The sequence below is a fragment of the Trachemys scripta genome, chromosome 12, assembly GCF_013100865.1.
Source record: "Trachemys scripta elegans isolate TJP31775 chromosome 12, CAS_Tse_1.0, whole genome shotgun sequence".
Lineage (NCBI taxonomy): Eukaryota > Metazoa > Chordata > Testudines > Emydidae > Trachemys > Trachemys scripta.
The window spans coordinates 26797806-26818089 of record NC_048309.1 but is presented as its reverse complement, the minus strand read 5'-3'; the positions used below and the strand labels follow the sequence as shown (position 1 = coordinate 26818089).

The 20284-nt window shown below is 45.6% G+C and overlaps 1 protein-coding gene across 6 annotated transcripts in view; it reads left to right on the top strand.

Annotated features, from left to right (window-relative positions):
- Window positions 1–20284, top strand: part of RALY (RALY heterogeneous nuclear ribonucleoprotein) — a 272388-nt gene that overhangs the window by 156999 nt on the left and 95105 nt on the right. For 4 of the 6 annotated variants that reach the window (XM_034787276.1, XM_034787279.1, XM_034787277.1 and 1 more), the window contains exon 3: window positions 8566–8667. The exons of 1 other annotated variant lie outside the window; for it this stretch is intronic. In XM_034787276.1, coding sequence (XP_034643167.1) covers window positions 8578–8667 — 90 coding nt within the window. In that variant the 5' untranslated portion in view covers window positions 8566–8577. Of the gene's footprint in view, window positions 1–6330; window positions 6451–8565; window positions 8668–20284 lie in introns of all 6 variants that reach the window. One more of the 6 variants, XM_034787282.1, reaches the window with a different exon arrangement.

Sequence of the window (20284 nt, the reverse complement as noted above, 5' to 3'; positions counted from 1 at the left end):
AGCACTTTGCCCTTAAATCTTGGAGCTGAACAAATGGTTCACAGCAGAGTTTGTTCACCCAATGTTGCTTCTTTTTCTGCTCACAGAGTATTCACTAACAGGTTGCAGTTTCCTGAGATTCATTCATTATTCACATATATTTGGTAAAAGTCTATTCAAAATGCTCACTCTTTGGACCGATCATGAATATTCAAAGTGAGTGCTGTGTTGTTGACTAGGTCAGTCACATGGTATTGCTGCAGTTCTCTGATTGGTTAAGGGAATACTCGCTTCTAGTGGAAATGCTCTTCCTGGTTTCAAATTTGGTTTCCATGAACACTGGTGCATGTGACTTTGAAATTCATTTTCAGCAAACATCTTTGCCAGTAAAAATCAATCTCTCAACTGCCTGTGGAAAGCAAAAAGGGAAGTGAGCCTGAAATTCCTTTTAAAATTCAAGCACACGGTCACAGAAAATGTTTTGCTTTGTTCACTCCGCTCCTTCCTTAAGTCACCTCAGAATGTCTGATATCAAAAATCGCAGCTGGGATACTGCTGCAATAGCTAGGCAGAGCAGATCAGCCAAAGGGTTTCAACTTGCATCTGGCCCAGGTCAACAGGATCTGAATCTTATTGCCATCTGGCGGCTGGTCAGTGACCTATGTCAAATGAGTTGCATAGTTAATATTGGTGTGTGTGTGTGTGTGTGTGTAATTAAGTTAGTTAATATACTTCACTTCTTTCTTTGATGGGATTAGCACCTTTAGTAGATAAAGGAGATGTAGACTACCTTCATTTTAGTAAAAACAATTGTGGAATCATTTTCAAAGCTCCACATTCTGGGTAAATCGAGATTATTGCACTTCACATTTTGTGTGTGCTATGGTGCGGTAAGAGGGCATGCAAAGCCGAATAATTATACTTCCAGATGGGTAGCTATGCATGCAGTTAGCAAAGGTGAAGGCACACACATCTGTTTGTGTAACCCACACACCCCCTGGGTGTGGTGTTCTGACCCATGTAATGGCACCGAGACCACTTAGAGCGAGAGAGATTAATGAGTATGCTCTACAGCCTTAGCTAACAGGCCTACAGCTTTTGGCTCAGGTTGTCGAGGCTCATGCATTTAGCTCCCAAGGTCCCAGGTTCAATCCCACCCAACAACGACCAGGGTCTGTCGGTGTTACATTTGCATGAGCAGATAACTATTATTTATTATTATTTTTATTGCTATAACACCAGAAAGTGCTAGGCACTGTACAAGATAGGCTCAAACCAGCATAATTTTTGCAAAGGGAAACGGTGTTGAACTAACCTTTGAGAATTCTTTGACCATGTCAGTAGAGGAATGGATAAAGGAGATCTCACTGACATAGTTTATTTAGACTTTCAAAAGGCTCTTGACAAGGCCCCTCACAAAAAGCGACTAAAGAAGCTAAGCAGTCATGAGTGAGAGGCAAAGTGTTGTCACGGATCAAAAACTGGCTAAGAGACAGAAAACCAAGAGTAGAATTAAACGGTCAATTTTCATCATGGCAACAGGTTAACAGCAGGTGCCTCAAAGTTCTGTAGTAGATACAGTGTTGTTCGATAGGCCCAGTGTTGTTCAGTGTAGTTATTAATGATCTGGAACGGGGATTGAGCAGTGATGTAGCAAACTTTGCAGATGAAGCAAACTTGTTTAGTTTAATCAGGACCAGAGAGGAAAATGAGGAATGTCACAGAGACCTAACCAAGCTAGGTGAAAGGGCAACAGGATGGCAAATGGAGTTCAATGTCAACAAATGCAAATAAAGCACTTTGGAGGGGAAAATGTTAACTGTTTGTACACCTGAAAGGTTTCAGGGTAGCAGCCGTGTTAGTCTGTATCCTCAAAAAGAACAGGAGTACTTGTGGCACCTTAGAGACTAACAAATTTATTAGATGCATCCGAAGAAGTGGGTTGTAGCCCACGAAAGCTTATGCTCTAATAAATTTGTTAGTCTCTAAGGTGCCACAAGTACTCCTGTTCTTTTTGTATACCTGAAAGGCTCCTAAATTATTTGTGTCAATTTAGGAAAGGTCTTGGCTTCACAGTAGACAGTTCAATTGAAACCTTTGTTCAGTGTGCACCTGTGGTCAAAATAGCAAACAAAATGTTAGGATGTATAAGGAGTAGGATAACTGGTGGAGGTTTGGAGAGGGGTGACGAGAATGATCAAGGGCCTGGAAAAACTCTCCTATGAAGAAAAATTTAAAAGACTGGGACTGTTTACATTAGAAAGTAGACAAATAAGTGGGGACATAAAAATGTATATTAAATAATGAATGGTTTAGAGAAGGGTGATCAGGAACTTCTGTTCTCCCTGTCTCCTAACTCAAGAACAAAGGGATGTTCACAGAAATGAAAAGTTGTTAAATTCAGAACCAATAAAAACAATACTCTTTCACACCACACATAAGAGATCTGTGGAACTCACTGCCACATGATATCGCAGAGACAGAAATTTAGCACGATTCAAAAAGGGGTTGGGTGTTTATGTGAATAACAAGAACATCCAGCAATGATAGTTATTGCTAAAAAAAATTAGGAAGAGGTTTTGGGCCTTATACCAATCGCTAGGGATTAGGAGGAATCCTATGTGGGGAGCAGATTATCCCACATCTGCTACTGCCAGGATTCTTGCATCTTCTTCTGAAGCATCTGATGCTGGCCATTGTCAGAGATAGATGCTGGTTTAGGTGGGTCTAATCCAGTTGGACGTTGCTTATGTTTTGCAGTTGCATCCATTTAGTCTACATTTTGCAATGCTCACCTATTTCATAGGCCTTTAAGTACATGGTCTGATAGTGTTCCACGTGGCATTATTATTGAGAAATTAGAGAAATACGGATTGGATGACACTATTATAACATGGATTCCCACCTGGCTAAAAACACCTGAACACGGAGGACCAAATTCAGTGCTGGTGTAAGCTAGAGGAGCTATATTGACTTCAGTGAAGTTGGATCTTTTTACGCCAGGGCTGAGTGGAGCTCAGTGTTATATTGGGAGGTGGGTGTCAAATGGGATATCACAGGGGCCAGTCCTGTTCATCATTTCCTCTGCTGAAGCACAGAGTGGATAGTGATGCTGGGCTTTGAAGGTGGGAAGATACTTAATCACAGATACTTTGGAGGATAGAATTAAAATACAGCCCAAGCTTAATTAACTGGAGAAATGGGGTTGGAATTGTTAAATTGCAGACTCCGTTAAAATGGTTCACATAGGAAGGAAGATGAAAAAGCCCAAGCATTGAATGGTGGCATCCTGGCTAGAGAGGACTGGTACCACACAAAGGGATCCCGAGTCAAATGTTCACAAGCACCGATTCTGAACAATGTTTTTTTCTGTAAAATTGGAATTTCCAGTGGAACTGATCCACGTTTGATTCCAGCTGTAGTGTAAATATAACAGACATGGTATCATTGGAACACACAATATACTGAGGTTGTTTCCATTATTACTAGCATTAGATGTGACTGATAAATGCCACAGGTACACCTGACACTGCACAGTCTGGTAAAGAAATGGCAGGGTCACTGCCCCAGAGAGGTAACAGCCTGAGGCTGCAATCCAACGAGGTGCTGAGCACAGGGCCGGCTCCAAGTTTTTTGCCGCCCCAAGCAAAAAAATTTTCCCGCGCCCCCCCCCCCGGTCCCATCCCACCCCGCCCCCTTCCCCACCCCATTCCAACCCCTTCCCCAAATCCCCGACCCCACCTCTTCCCCCGGGCGCGCCGCATTTCCCCTCCTATCCCTCCCTCCCAGGCAAGCCTGGGTGGGAGGGGGAGAAGTGGAGTGGCAGCGCGCTTGGGGGAGGAGGCGGAGGTGAGCTGGGGAGGGGAGCAGTTCCTCTGCCCCCCCAAGGTTACTTCCTGCGGCCCTCCCTGTGCCCCCCCGCCTCCGCAGCTCATCTCCGCTCCGCCTGCTCCCCTGAGCGTGCCACCGCTGCTCCGCTTCTCCCCCCTCACTCCCAGGTTTGCTGCAAAACAGCTGATCTGCGCGGCAAGCCTGGGAGGGAGGGGGAAAAGCAGAGCGGCGGCGGCGCGCTCAGGGGAGCAGTGGAGCGGAGGTGAGCTGCGGCGGTGGGGGGCAGTTCCTCTGCCCTCCCTCCCCCCCCAAGGTTACTTCCTGCTGCCCTCCCCGCGCCCCCACCGCTGCAGCTCACCTCCGCTCAGGGCCGGCTCCCGGCTTTTTGCGCCCCAAGACAAAAAAAAAAGGAGCCGAAGTGCCGCCCCAAGCACATGCTTGGAGAGCCGGCCCCGGCTGAGCACTCTCAACTCAAAGACCTGTTCTGTACCTTAAAGTGCTGAGTCCGCAGCTGGGGTCAGGGACAAGGAAAGGTCAAGATACTGGCAGAACAGCAACGTGACAATGGGATGGGTAAGGTGAGGAGGGCTGTGCATGGGCAATGGGGTAAATAAATATTTTCTGTTGTTGAGGCTGGGCAGAGGGCAGCCCTGGAGCCTTTATATTCCGTGTGCCCTCAGGGTGAACACCACTGAATAACAATGAGCTCCTGTTTAGGAAATCAAAACGCGCTGCCTTTCTGTAGCATAAGTAGAATATTCAAGCCCTGGAAATGGATCTTTTTTAGATACAGGGCCAGGTTTTTAGCTAGTGTTAATCAAGCCAAGTTCCAGTGAATCTACACTACTTTACACTAGCTGAGGATCTCACTCACAGTCTGTTGTGCACACTCAGAAATAGCTTGGGCTCTTACAATACATGAATAAGGAATTCTACATTACGCTATTCTAGAAATCCCAGGAGAGCTTCAGAAATCAGTAAAGAGTCTTCATTGTGCAAGTTATTTATCTTTTTTGTAAGTAATCGCACCAGCATGTTTATTGTGAGCCAGGAAGAGAGATCTGCTCCCCAGAGCTTTCTGCTGTGGCATTCAGCATCTTATCTGAGTAAGCAGAATCACTGCAAAGCAAACAGATGCTGGGTCAGGTAGGGCACACTGCAGCCCGGGAGCCTTAGAACAAAAGGCTCTTTACGTTCCCAATAAATTGGTCTCATAGGAATTTTGCTTTGAAATTATAATTGACGCAGGGGGGAAAAAGATTCCATAGACTTTGGACTCATTAAAACACTCTGTCATTCACCAATGGCTTATTTCTGGCACCTAATCAAAAGAAATTAAATTATCTATCTAACTAACTTAATTTATTGCTGCCTATGATGTATAGACTAAAAAGTACAAAGTGCCGGGTGTAGAGAATGGAAGGGGTTTGTTACCTAATATCTCCGTTTGTCTGTCTCACTCACTAAACACCCCACATGAACTGAAAAACCCTTCCATGCTCAGGAGAAATTATGTTGATTCTTTTCTTTTTTAACATCACCGTTTATTGGGATTTTTTAATATATTTAAAAAAAAAACATTTTTGCCAGCAGATGGAAAACCGTCTGAGTCACAAAAATTAGATGGGGGAGTTTCTCAGGCTTTTGAGGGACAAAAAGAAAACAGCCCAATTTACAGGCCCGGACACCCAAATAAATAGAACCTTGGGTGCAAAACTGCACGATTGTTTGTTTGACCAGTTAGCAAACTCCATGTAGCAAATCACTTTAAGTATGGCCCCAGTTTAGCAAAGCATTTCTATTCAAAACAGCATCTGAGCGTGTGCTTCACTTTAAGAATGTGATTCGTTCCTACTGAAGTCAACTGGATTTAAGCACACGCTGAAAGTTACGCACATGCTTAAGGGTTGCACTGGATCAGGGCCTTAGTGTGACTTCATGCACAATCCTGTGGGTGCAAAGGACCTGTTAGCACAGCATTATACACAAAAATCAGGTGTACAAAAGTGTGCACATAGCTGTGTGCATAATTCTAGGCCACAGTGAAATCCAAGGTTTGGGCCCAGTCCTGAAACTGGACTAACGTGGGTGGATCTTTACACTCATGCAAAGTCCCGTGGAGGCTGGGCCTTTGTTTCTTGTTGAGGTGACGCTGAGCTGATTCTTTGACTTTCTTGAGTTAAACTGTGAATTAGGAATAGTGGTGGGCCCAAGGGTGTATCTCTGACATGCTCAGGAATCCTAGAGCAATTGCGTTTTGTAAAGACAACTGGGTAATTGTCATGAAAGAAGCACCACATCTATGTTACTCTTGGCTAGTGTTTTGGAATCTGATTTTCTAACTCCGTTGATGGCTGCAGTATCTTTCTTTCATTCAGCAAGTTTTGATCTTGTCACCCTCAAGGAGACTCAAAAACTCAATAAATATGAATAACATAGAAACAGCTGGTTGAGCTCTAGGCATTGAGGACCCAAATCAATAAGCATGATTTTCTCTCCTTTTATTTTCCTGAAATCCAGTTCCGCAAGACGTGAGGATGGCTCTATTCAAGATGCCATTCAAGGAAGAAAAAATACCTCCTGCTTGAATCAATTCCAAGAAAACTCACAAGACCCTTTCCATAATGACCTTTGCATTGGGTGGGTTATATCCTTTTGGGATAAATAATGCCAAATCAAACTTGTCCAGAATTATAATGTGATTGCACAATTCTGTTGTCCTACTCATTTTTGATGGGTGGATAAAATACCTTTAGAGTTTTTTCAGTCACCCTGGTAATGAGCTGGTTTGCAAATTTTGTGCTTGGGGAGTAACATTTTCATGACAATTTTTCAAGGCTGGATTGTTCTGAGATCAAAATCTTAGCACTGTGATTTTGTCACAGGGAAATACGGGAGAGATGTCTAAGTCCCACCAGTTATACCAGGAATACATTGCAGGCATAAAAATTGCAGACAAAATTATTTCTGGGTACAAATTTGTCTCCTCAAAGTTGGAAGCAAAATCAAGCCCTACCAAGTGTTTCTCTTCATTACCATATTGACTTGACTTTACTTGGCAACATGTGGCTAGCTAGGAATAGATCTCCAGTCCCCACTGATTGCCATATATTAGGGTCCAATCCTGCTGCACTGAAGGACATGACCCTAGTCTCAAGAAACATATGATCTCTCTTTGAACATCACGAGAGGGATTGACCATGTGCAGATGTTACTGCAGTTCTAGGGTCCGTGATCTCTAAAAGCTATGCAGCACTGCAGAGAAGTCAGATCATAACTCTCTTTGTGTAGATATCTCTTTTGGAATCATTACACCATCGGCCATGTCACTGGCTCTTCACCCATAATCAGCCTTCTGCTACCAACATAACTTTGAAAGGCAGCAGACTTAGAAAATCAGAAGGATACATCTAAAAGTGCCCATACTTTGAATGCTCACATGCAGGTGCAGTAAGCAAACACACAGGTAGATGAATATGCATGCCCACCTGTAGACACACATTCACACACATACTGATGAACACACATATACACATGGAAACTCATGTATGCGCATACACATGCCTGTGAACTCACATCTACCTATGTATTTACTCACATGTACAACCCCATCACCTTTTCGAAAGGCCTCTAGAGAGGATACACTGCTTGTTACTTGGCCCCACAGATCTCCAGCATTCCACTGAACTGTGACTCTTGTTAGTCAGTGTCTCTTTACATACTTGAATGAGATAAAAGTTATGCCCCAGTATCAGACACCCTGCAGTGCATTCTGTTTGTAGTGGCTACACATTGTGAGTCACTCACCACTCAGTCAGCAACAGGTGTCCAGTATGAAAACAAACAATGCTTGTGCCCCATGACTTTGATTCACTACTCATGCACTAGCTAGCTAGCTGTTGGTGCACAATTTCCAACAACACCAATGGGCGTTATAAGCATGCAGTGTGAGGGGGAAAAGGAGGGAGCTAGTCAGAAAGGCGTTAGCTTTCTGCAGTATGTTGGATTTCTGACATATGACTGCATCAAGTATCTTGCCATCACTTGTTAGATCTGCAATGGTATGAAGGACCGTTTCTGATCTGTTTTTTGTGGTGCTTATTAAAAGCCGCATGCAAAGAGCTACAGTTCCGAAATGCACATGCAAATTAGTTCAAATACTTCTGATCCAAGAGTACTAAAGGATCCCAATAGCAGTGTTCCCCTGGAGAGCCCAGGAGAAAGGGCTGCTTTTGGGTTTAACTCTTCTAAAAAGCAGGTCACCTGCTTAACATTAATCCACAAGGCCATGGGTGTGAATGTGAAACCAGGTCAATAACCCTCCCCCCCACACACACATCCCATTTGTGCTGGAAAGCAGCATGGCTCCATAAGCATCTAGAAACAGGATGACAATACCAAGCTAGCAAATCTTAAATTCGAGGGGTGGAGGACCACTAATCAGATGGCCGTTGTTCTTTTCAAACCTGGAAAACATAATGTGTTTATTCTAGCAAACTGGGGGAAATTAGATAGATGTGCTTAATTGCTAACAAATGTTTCCAGACAACAAAGAGGTGAGAGGTTGAGTAATTAGCCAGGTTCTGATAGCTGAGTAGCCAATAAATTGTCAGAATCCTTAATATGCCTGCACAGGTTTTGTTGCTGTTAAGTGGATGAAGCAAAGACCTTGAAATTACAGGGGCGCCATCATCCCCCCACCTCCCACGCTCCTTGGGAACACTCACAGCTGCTTTAAACAACTTAATATTTCAGACGCCAGCGTCAATGGTCCCTCGCTGCTTTAATTACCACCTGCGATCCAGGGAGTGCATTCGGAATGAAGGGGTTGGAGGGAACATGGCAAGGTTTCTTCAGGTTAGTCTGCCCCCTTGACATTTTATTTGCTCAGAGATGGGGGTGGGAGGCAAACAGCCCATGCACCTGGAGGATCTCAGAACCCTTTCAAGCACCTGTACAGCAAGCTTATCTCCTTGTTTCCCAGCTACAGTAATTGAATGTGAAATTACCCCAGCCCTTGAGAGGGCTCTTGAATTTAATGAGTCTCATCCCAATCCCTTGCCTTCTCTCAGAGCAGGGTTTGTCTGGGCAGAGGAAGCTCCTCATCTTCCTTGGTCTGGGGGAGAGGCACTCTCCCCGCCCTCGTGCAGAGTGCTCCAAGGGGCAGACACATGCACTCTTGAAAAGCTGCCTACATGATGAGAGGCAGTGGCAATTGGCTTCTTCCACAGCAGCACCCGAGAGCACCTGAGTGGAAATCCAGGGACATGCACAGGGCACTGAGGGCTTTTGCCACTGGGTGACCTCAGTTAATGCAGCAAGGAATTTCTGTTATTGCTGATGAACAGAATAATCTTTTGCATTTATATCACACCACTCATGATCCCAAAAGTATGTGCTCACAGATGGGAACCTTTGCGCTACGAAAATGCAGACGCCTTTGCAGAGGTGCTGGAACTAGGGGTGCTGGGGGTGCTACCGCACCCCCTGGCTTGAAGTGGTTTCACTTATATACAGGGTTTGGTTCAGTGGCTCCCAGCACTGCCACTAAACAAATGGTTCCATTACCCCTGCACCTTTGGGTTGGAGGACGGCAGATAGACACACTGCTTGCTGCACTGTAGTGGGGCAATGGGGAAAATATAGTTTCTGAGGACACCAGAGCAAACACTTGCCCTTACAACAAGATCTCAGGTCTCCACACACAGCAGACAAGCCCTTGTGCTCACAAGAAAAACCCACAACGAGTGAACTGTGGAGAAAACAGTATGTATGGGTGCAATTACTGACTGTATCATAATGCAGATGCACAACATGATGTTCTTTTTATGTAGCTATTTTTATGCAGGGTTTTAAAAAAGAAAACTGAAAAAAAAAATTGAAATTTCACCATGTGGCATCACTCTGGCACTCCCATGGGACATCAGCAGGGTTGGAACCTTTAGATCCATCACATAGACCTCTGCTACTTAATCCAATGGATTTAACTGATAGCAGTATAGGCTGTCATCCTCTCTGTGGACCAGCACTGGAGGCGAATGAGACCCTCTGCCACTGGGTTTCACAGACACTTGCTGAGAGCAGAGGAAAGGTGACATTCAGGAACCTTGGGTTCCAACCCAGGCCCTGCAGGGGAGTGCGCTGTAGTGGGCACAAACTCTTCCGACCATTCTTGCCTTCTGCTCCATCCCTTCCAACCTGTCCCAGTATCTTTCCCAGTCCTATTCTTCTCACCTAGTGCCAGTCTTCACTCTCCATGCTTATCATTATAGTCCCAGTCTCCTTGGTCAGCAAGTCTTACTCTCTCCCCTCTAGACTCTCTGTCCCAGTCTCTCCTTCCCATTTCCAGTCTCCTTAACCAGCCAGTCACAGTTCCCCCTCCCCAACTCCCAGTCTCAGTTTCCATCGCCTTCCCATAGGCTTCCTGTCCCAATCTACTATCCCAGCCCTTGTCCCCCTGCATTCGAATCAAACAGCTTCCCACATCCATTCCAGCCCATGCGACCCACCTTGGTGCTCCCTTCCAACCCCCGAATGTCTGAGCCATAGCCCAACTCTCTAATGCAGCTCACCTCAGAGCAGCTTCTAGTTTCCATCCCTGTCCAAACCCCAGGAAACAACTCTGCCCCCAGCAATGCACATGACGTGCAAGCGAGTCCATGAGGTAAATTCTCTAGGGATGTTTAAACCTGAGGATTGGTCCATAAACCCATGCTTCCCCATATGATGACAATGACAGATGAGAGAAAGGTTGGTTCTCTCCTTATCACGGTCATTGGAAGATTTTTTTTCCCCCGGGGCATAAATGTTAAGATAGAGTTTGCCTGAAGAATGTCCTACGGAGAATCATTTATTTTGGGGCAGTGTTAGCCTCCACTGGAAATCTGACACATTGTTTCGTTCTTATTTCTTTTATGGATGCCTTTGCTTGATCACATTTATTTTTTGTAAAGACATTGCAACAGCGAGACTGATTCAACATATGGGCAGTTGGAAGATAGCACAGCACAGATCAACATCTGATAAGATTTAGGTCAGAGTTGGTTATCTGTAGCTGTTTAGTCCAGTCCCTACTCTTCCAGCTACTTTCTCTGTGAAGTAGATTGTCCAGAAATAACTGACTAGCTGCCCATTTGTGTACAAAGATTCCTTTTCTGATCCCACTCATCCCACAGGGTGTAGAGGCTCATTCACTCATCTGGATTTCCTCTGAGTCGATTGGGTACAGCTCATATATTTTCACCAACTAGTTACATCGAAACATAATTCTCCAAGTATGGGTTATTCACAATGCTGGTCAAAGATCTTTGAGTTTTGAAACTTTGCAGAAATCTGAAATTAAAAAAAACCCACAGGAATTAAATTAAAACAGAATCACAAACATTTCCCCCCATTTTCAAACTACTATTAAACTGGTGGAAATGTTTTGAGCTTTGAGATTCCAAATTTTGAAAGAAAATCAGGAAAAAAATCCAAACAAATGTGATATCCTCTCTCTCTCCTCCCACCACCACCATGTTTGGGTTTTTTAGGCCATCTCTAGTTGCTGATCAACTTTGACTATTAATTTTGTGTGGTTGGTGTCCTGTGGCCGGTGTACTTTAGACAGTGGAATAACATATAGCATACTTTCCAGGACAAATAAGGGTCCCTACTAAAATTCATTCCATTGTGGGGACTTGCCATTTTCATAAATGCCCAGCAGCCATCTCAGTTTTCATGATTCATATGTAATAAGTAAACTCTCTGAGGTCCGGGCCATCTTTTGTTCGGTGTTTGCAGCCTCTAGAACACTGGTCTCCTGGTCCATGATTCATAGATTATAAGGCCACAAAGCACCACTGTGATCACCTAGTCTGACTTCCTGTATAACACAGGCAGAGAACTTCCTTGAAGTAATTCCTTCAATCTTTTAGAAAAACATCCAGTCTAGGTTTAAAAATCTTGGAGAATCCACTGGGTCTCCTACGCACGGCCATGATACAAATAATAAATAACAATAATCTGTTTAATATGTCACTTTTATTTACAAAAACATTAGTGAATCACCTTTTTTTCCTCCCACATCACCAGCTCAATGTAAAGCGAAGGCATTGATCCGTGTGTAAATAGTAGCTGGTTTTATGGGTACTCGAACTCTCTCATGTGCTGTTTATACTATAACACTCTTATAAGGGGCACTGCCAACTTCTTTACACCCCCAAATTTGCTGTTCCTCAATCTTCTTCATGGATTTTTTTAAAAGGTTTAAACTTAAAGGCCATTTTTCATAGAAAAACAGTATAATTGCACAAGCCATTTAGAACCCAACGTTCCAAGCTGAGTTAAACCAGCAGTCCTTGTGTCAACATGCCGTATGCATGCTCTATACCCAGCAGTCCATGGAGTGCACAATTGCACAGCATTTTCAGTACAAGTGAAAATGTCACTGAATTGGAGCATGAGATTCGGGGTGGGGGCAGAGATGCCGGTGGGAATTTTGAGGCTGCTTTTGCAGTTTGAGTTTCCAGCTGGGCTGGTTGGGATGAAAATCAATGAGAGTTTTGCCCGAGGAATGGCTGGAGGGTTCAGCCCAGAGCCCATTTTACAGAAAATGAGACTGAGACAGAGAGATTAAGGGAGATGTCCAAGGATACAGAGGGTGTTCCTGCCCCTGCCACACATACAAACACTTCAAACCTAAACATCTTTTGTCTTTGCAAGAACTGAGACAAGCCAGCTTTATAGGCCCATGCACAGATGATGATTGTTGCTTCCACCCCATTTTTAGCAGTACAATCCACTCTGTTGCTATGGTTTCAATACTAACGGATCACCGTATGGGAAGTAAAACAACCTCTCAGATGAAAAAGGCCTCAGTAAATTTCGAAAGGATTTACTGTTATTAATAAAACCCCAGCTCCTGGAGTGTGGTGGAGCCACGTCCTGCCACGCCGCCCACACATTCTGCCCACAAACCCAGTTTAACCAGCCATTGGGGGAACCTTCCTCATTCATCAAGATTCTTCAGTAGTCAAGAGACTCCATCCCTGCTATGACATAGGGGACGACCCTGTTCTCCTGTGAAGCACAGCTGTCACATAAGCCCTGAGACCATTGACAGTTGGTGTAATTCAAAGCAATCCTCGGGCTGCTCTAAGTTACCCTAAGGGACCAGCCTGGCACACAGCAGGGCCAGAATCTGGGGAATCCAATGGCCAACTCTGAACCCCTTCTCCTGAGCTGCTCTGGGCTCTCCTGGGCCAGGATCTCACTGAGGATCTGGGCCAATATTTCTAGTGGGAGACGTTACATCTTACAGTTAGTGGGCTTAGTGCATGCCTGCTCCAGGCTTTTACTAGCCTATTAGGAAAGAATCCTGTTACTGTTTATTTACCTGTGTATCTGCTTAGGAAATGGAATTAAATGCTGAGGGGACTGGGCTTCCTAATGGACAAACCTCTGTGTGTGTGTGTGTGTGTGTGTGTGTAGTGCACCATCTTACAAGTCCATCTTGATGGTTTTTAGGTGGGAGAATGAACGTTATAATGAGTGAAATATCGATTTCCCATAAAAGGGTTTTAATCACATGCCCTGACACCCCAACTGGGACAGAGCTCTGCTACAACACCAAATTGCACTTCATACCCCATCTATTTTTCAAACCCTGTATAAATGAGCCTGCCCGCTGGATATATGAGCATTCCCAGCTGTCATACATCACTGGAAATAAGCAAACCACTAGTATCTGGCTGGGGAAGGGAATAAACTGACAGTCCCGCTGGGGAGGGATGGGGAGAAACGAGGCTTGGCTTGCCTTTTGGCCCTGCTTGCAGCCCAAGAAACGCTCCATCGGGGTGGCGCTTGCTCTGCTCCTCATCATCCTGGTGGCTTTCTTGTTCCTGGAGATTTTTGTTTTCCTTGCCATGTGCCTGCCGAGCTAGCAAGGCAGGCGTTCCCATTGTGGAGAGAGCAGGAGCTAATCAGCAGGACAGTACTATGTATCTCCCTGCATTGCTCTTTATTTTCCATGCATGGTGGAAGCAAGACCAGAAGATTCACTTCATAACCCCCTAACGCAGATCTGTAAAGGTCTGGAAGGAGCAGAGCATGGGGACGGGGAGGGAAAGAAGGAAGAGAGTTCTTTGCATAAAGAAAGGCTCCTTTGTTATCATTGCCTAGTCAGGTGTCACAGCAGTGGCCCTTTCAACTGAATTTGGGTGGCAAGTGTGCGCTCCTGACACTACCCAGACATGGGCCTGAATCAGCTGTAGCAGGAGCTCCAGCTAGGCCAGTCCAATGTCTGCTTGCTACTGCACACCCAGGTGACCAGGGCATAGTGAGGGTCAACTCTCACACTGATAACACTCTCCCATGCATCTGAGGAAGTGGGCATTCACCCACGAAAGCTTATGCTCCAATACATCTGTTAGTCTTAAAGGTGCCACAGGACTCTCTGTTGCTTTTTACAGACCCAGTAACTAACTAACACGGCTACCCCTCTGATACTCTCTTTTTCAATAGCTCTGCAGTGCATATTGCAAACCCCAGTGAATTAAGCCTCACAGACCCCTCTGTGAGTTGCTATGGCGAGGAGCCCATTAAAAATACATACCAGCAAATCCTTAGCTGCTGCAAATCAGCATCCCTCCATTGAGTTTAATATGCTGATTTATTTCAGCTGAGGTTCTGGTCCTTAGATAAACATTATTATCCCCGTTGTATTGATGGGGAAAGTGAGGCACTGAGCAGTAGTGACTTGCACAGGACCAAACTAGGGACTTGTGCAAAATCCAGCAGTTGGAAGCAGAAATTGGATAAACTCGGGCTAGAAATAAAATGCAAATGTTTTAACAATAAGGGTTACAGCTTACCTAGGGACATGGTGGAAGTCTTTAAGTCAAAATAGGGTGTCTCTTTCTAAAAAATATGCTCTAGTTCAACCGTAAGATATGAGGTTCATGCAAGAATCACTCAGAGCATGTCTACATGGAGACTTACTGCACAGCAAGCTGGGGTGTATCCAGTGCACAGCAGCAGGGCCCACACCGGGACACTGTAGATGTACACCCCAGCTTGCTGCATGGTAAGTCTCCATGTGGACATGCCCTCCGCAAAGTTCTATGGTCAATATACTAGATGTCAAACTAGATGATTTTAAAGCCAGAAGGGACCTTTATGATCTATGAAAACCAGTGGCAAAGGCAGGACCAGAATCCAGGTCTCTTGGGTCCCAGTGCTGGGCTTTATATTGTTTCCATTTTCACCACTCCACAACTCCAGTTTTATGTTACTGTAACTCCAAACAGTGGCATTACATCAGTCTAAAACTGCTGTAATGGGGCGGGGAGGGGGAGGGGAGGATCAAGCTCAGAATCCCTTTGAATCAATGGAATTGCGTCATCTTAAAAGTGGAGCAACGCCATGGAGCATCAGAGACGAGATGTTGCCCTTAATTTGGCTCATGAATTGCTCTCATCATATAAACCAGTTGGCGACATAGGGAGTGTCTGGGCTCAGGTCTGGAATGGGTTCCTGGATCTATTTCACTCCCCTTTTCATCATTTGTCTGCAGGCAACTGGCTCTCTGGGTTCCCTTCCATGCCGTCTGCTCAGGATGCATTCAGATCCCTCTCTAGGCTGCTGAACAGGAAGCTCATGCTGTAGCAGGATACTTCCTGCCTGCTGAGAGGAGACACGAACTATTCCTTTATGCTTCCAGCAGAGGGCAAAGTGAATATTCCAGCTTCTCAATGCAACAGCTCTAATCATAGGTTGCCAGATTCCACGCATGGTCCCACCTCACAGGGTCCTAGAGCCCCAGCTCCAGCCTGAGCCCAAATATCTACACCACAATTAAATAATCCCTTAGCCTGAGCCCCAGGAACCCGAGTCAGCTGGCACTGGCCAGCAGGAGGTGACTAATTCCAGTGTAGACACCCTGAGAAATGCATTCTTTGGAAGCAAGAGGAAATCTCTGCATTAGCAATTCTCTTATAAACCTCTTCCCGTGCCAGGCTGGCTTTACAGTGCAGTGCTGGTAAGAGAGATGTTCCCCCATTGGGGCAGTCAGATGAATTTACCCTCAGCTAAAGATGTGGCCCTGTGAAATGTCACCTGTTAAAAATAATAGAATAACAACAAATGTACAGGACCTCTCATAGAAACATCATCACTACGAAATCAGGAAGTAGTGTGGTTGACTGGTTAGAACACTGGAGAGGAGGACTCAGGACCCCTTGGTTATTTTCCCTTCTTTGTAATCAATTGCCTGCGTTAGCTTGGACTTGTCACTCTACTTCTCTGTGTCTAAAGGCTCCCTGAGTCAGTGGAAATACTCCGATTGGTTCAATTCGCCTGGGGGCAGGAGCTTAGTTTCTCTTTAAAATGGGGCTCAGGGCTCTGTCTGGCTGTCTTTCGGGCAAACACCACTGAAATTCATGGAAGGTTCCTCTCAATATGGAGGGTTGGATTTGGCCCCTGACTCACGCACTGGAGCTAGGTCTGCTTTCGCTGATGAATGAACACGATTTACTCCGGCTCCTACCAGCATGAACCCAGCAGCAGGGCCTCAGTGACAGATATGGAAGAGAGCTGCAGTGGTGGAATGTGGCCAAACCTTCCCTTCTTCAGGGAGGTGCTGGGCAGTGAAGGGATGTGGGTAAGGGCACCAGGAGATGTGCTGCTGCTTCAGTGCCTCTTTCATGGCATCCTCTGCCTGTGAGGTGCCTATGAAGCTCCAGCCACCCACTGAAACTGAAAATCACCATCTAGAGAGTGACAGTGGCAGCAGCATTGCAAGTCCCCTTCGGAGGGCAGCGGGGTCTCACTGCTGGTGGGGAGTGCAGTTTGCATCATGGTGAATCTCGCCCAATCAGCCTGATTCTCCCCTCTCTCGCCCCGGTGTATGTCAGAAGGAACTCCCAAAGCTCCGACAGCACAATAGGAGAATCGGGCCCTAAGTCCTCTGCTCCCTGGGTGAAAGGCTCCCTAGATGTGCCAAGTGCGATTGCTAAGTCGATATCCCAGAAGCGTCCTGTTCCAAGGTGTTTACAGTAATAATAGCACCATTTGGTTAGCCAGTGTGAGATCACCATAGAAATAGCATTCGAATTGTGCATCGGGGCATATGGCCAAAATGGGAATGCACGAGGCTTCCTTTCTACTGCAAGGCAGAAGGAACACCAGAACTTAATTACAGGCAGCAAATGCTGATTTCTTTAATTAAAAGGACTTTAGTGACTCCAAAACAGATGGCTGATCTCTCATAGTATCAGAACTAGAGCCCGGAGTATCTTTAAAATCTGAAGAGATGTGTGAAAAAATAGAGAAAACAACTTCACTGTCTTTTTCTGGGTAATTCATTAAATGTACCCCTTTCCTGTGTATGGGTCAGTTCCTCGGCCGATGCAAATCAGCATCGCCTCATTGACTTCCACTGAGCCATGCCAATTTTCACCAGATGAGGATGTGGCCCTATACATTGTTGTGACATACAGTCGCCTGGCAGCCAGTCAGACCTTGTATGCAACACTGATTGTTTAGTGGCTGCACTCCCAGGGCTGTATTCTGATCTCAGTGACGCCAGCGTAAATCCAGAGTAACTCCACTGACTTCAATGAAGTTACACCAGCATAACTGAGATCAGATACCCATTTCTACACCTGGGCTTTTTGAACACCTGTCTCCTTACCTGCGAATGACTGCTAATGGAGAACTGCTTATTTTGTGACATGTGTATCCCTAATGCCAAGTGTTGTCGGGAGCAACAGGGGCTGGGTTCAAATGTCTAGTGGTTCCTCTTAAAATTAACCCACATACCAGCTTGATCCCCTACCTAGGACCCTGAGAAAACTAACAACCTTCCCTTGGTCCCCTTACCAGGCAATACTTCCCCTCCCTCAAGCATTGAGTCTGTGTATGAAACCAGGGAAAACTGTATTAGGAGGCAAGAGAACCCAGCACCAACATGGGAAAACATGGCACCAATATAGCTAAATGAATAAGTAAAGCACTCCCTCGCGGTATTTTTGGCAGTCATCCTTTAACTCAGTTTCCACCCAACAATTTCTCCTAACTCCAGAAGAAGGTTTATAGCTGTAAATCCTGAGCAGAGATGGGGGACCTCCCTTTGGCCTGGACGTAGGCATCTAAGTCCCTTTGTGGTCCCTTTAGGCCACACCCTTCTCCTTGGCATTTCCCACTGGCTAGCCTAGGCGGCTCTCTGCTCAGAATGCTGGCTTTTGCGAATCCCATTCTTAGGTGCTTAAATCTCCTCCTGCATCCTATTGGATTCCCAGCACGGTGCACACACCTAGGTGTTAGGCACTGAGTGTTGAACTCCTGAGTCCCCCAGTCTTAGGATCCTAAACCCTATTGACTTTCAATGACACTAATTCCTAGTCTGCACTGAAATCTTAGGCCAATTTAGCTACATCACTCAGAGGTGTGAAACATTCAATATTCCTGACATAGTTAAGTGACCTAAGCCCCCGGGTAGACACCACTAGATCGATGGAAGAATTCTTCCATCAACCTGGCTACTGCTTCTTGAAGCGGTGGATTTACTACAGCAATGAAAAGCCCCCTTCTGTAGCTGTAGCAAGTGTCTACAGTGGTGTAACTGCACTGTGCCACTCTAGCACTTGTAGTGTAGACATAGCCCTAGACTCCTAAGTGCCCAAGTCACTTAGGCTCCACAGTTCCTCATCTGTAAAATGGGGATAACAGTATGTTCCTATCTTCCAGGGTTGTGTTGATAAATACAGCTAAGACTGCAAGGTGCTCACACACTACACTAATGGGGGTTATATAATTACCTAAGGTAGATTTAAAGAGTTTTCGAGTGATGGAGAATCCACCATGTTCCTTGGTAAGTTGCTCCAATGGTTAATTACCCTCAATATTAAAAATATGCACCTTATTTCTAGTCTAAAATTTGTCTAGCTTCAACTTCCAGCCATTGGATCTTGTTCTGCCTTTGCTACACGAAAGAGCAGACTACTATCAGAAATCTCCTCCCCTTGTAGGTACTTATAGACCATCAACAAGTCATTTCTTAAACTTCTCTGGGATAAACTAAATAGATTTAAGTCCCAGATGGTTCCTGAAATTGCTGAGGCTGAGCAAAATCAAAACGTAAGGAAAAAACTACAGCAGCCAAATATTTATGAAACTCCCAAATGATCTGATTCAGGTTTCGGTGCATTCTTCTTTTGAGGAGGCTTCTTATGTTATCTGAACTAGAGCTGGGTCTGGCTGCAAATCTGAACTTTCCCCCAGTTCAGTGGTGTTCACCTGCTGGATTTTGGGTCAGGCTTTCCACTGAACCACTTCCCCATCCGTTCCTTAAAGGGATAGTTATTAGTTTGGGTATAAATGGCTGGTGTTCCATAACTGCTAAGTAAATTCCAAATGGCAGCCTCTCCTGAAGTGCCTTGATGCGTCAGAGCTTCTTCCTTCCCTCTGAAGGAGATAAAAATCTCTCTGGGTTTAGGACTTGATCGTTGCTAACATGACAACAGAAGGCTGTTGCTTGCTGCTTAGGAACCAGCTAACTTGAGAGGAGTTTGAATGTAATGCTCTTGACCCTGAGGTTCACATTTCGCTTTAGCCAAATAAACAATGAATTGGAGAACCAGATGGAAGCTTTGCTTTAAGGAACGATTTCAAGCATTTCTGGGAGCCACACATTCTCTGTAGCTTGCATTATTATCTTTTGCTTTCATATTTCCCTCCTCTGCCCACTCTGGAATCAGGTATTTTTCATTTATTTATTTAGTTGCTTTGGTTTCAATAAAATTGCCCCTGCAATAGCACAGAACCATAAAATATGAGCACAGAGAATCAGTATTCCAGAGCTCTCCTGTTGAGGTCCCATTTGCCTCTTTGCTTTCCTTTATTTGTTTGAGGTTTTTTTTTTTTTTTTTTAAAGTTGGCTCTTTGTGTGGTATGTGTTACTGTAGCGGGGTGCACACCCACTCCTGCCTGGAAGGGCTTGAAAGCAGCCCTGGAGAGGGCTGTAGCTCTAAAAGCTGGGCTGATTGGGGAAGCGGCCACAGCTGGGCCACACCCCAATCAGGGCACAGCTGGCCTGTATAAAAAGGCTGGGAGCCAGGAGCTCAACAGACTCTCTCTGCGTTCAGGGAGAGAAGGGCCTGGCTGCAGAGAGCTTACCTAAGTGCCTAAAGTGGAGCAGAGTTGGGGAAAGGCCAAGGGAGCCGGGGAGCTCCGGCCTAGAAAAGCCCCAGGCTGCAGGCCTAGGCTAAGGCCAAAGGGGCACTTGGGTTGCAGGAGGCAGCCCATGGGTAGGCAGAGGCAGCAGGTCCAAACTAGGGCTACCATATCTAACCAATAAAAAAAGAGGACCCTCCACGGGCCCTGGCCCCACCCATTTCCCCACCCCCAGCCCTGCCCCAACTCTGCCCCTTCCCCGCCCTCCCACTCCCAGCCACGCGGAAAGGGCTGCCCCAGCGCTACCGGCTTCACGGTTTGC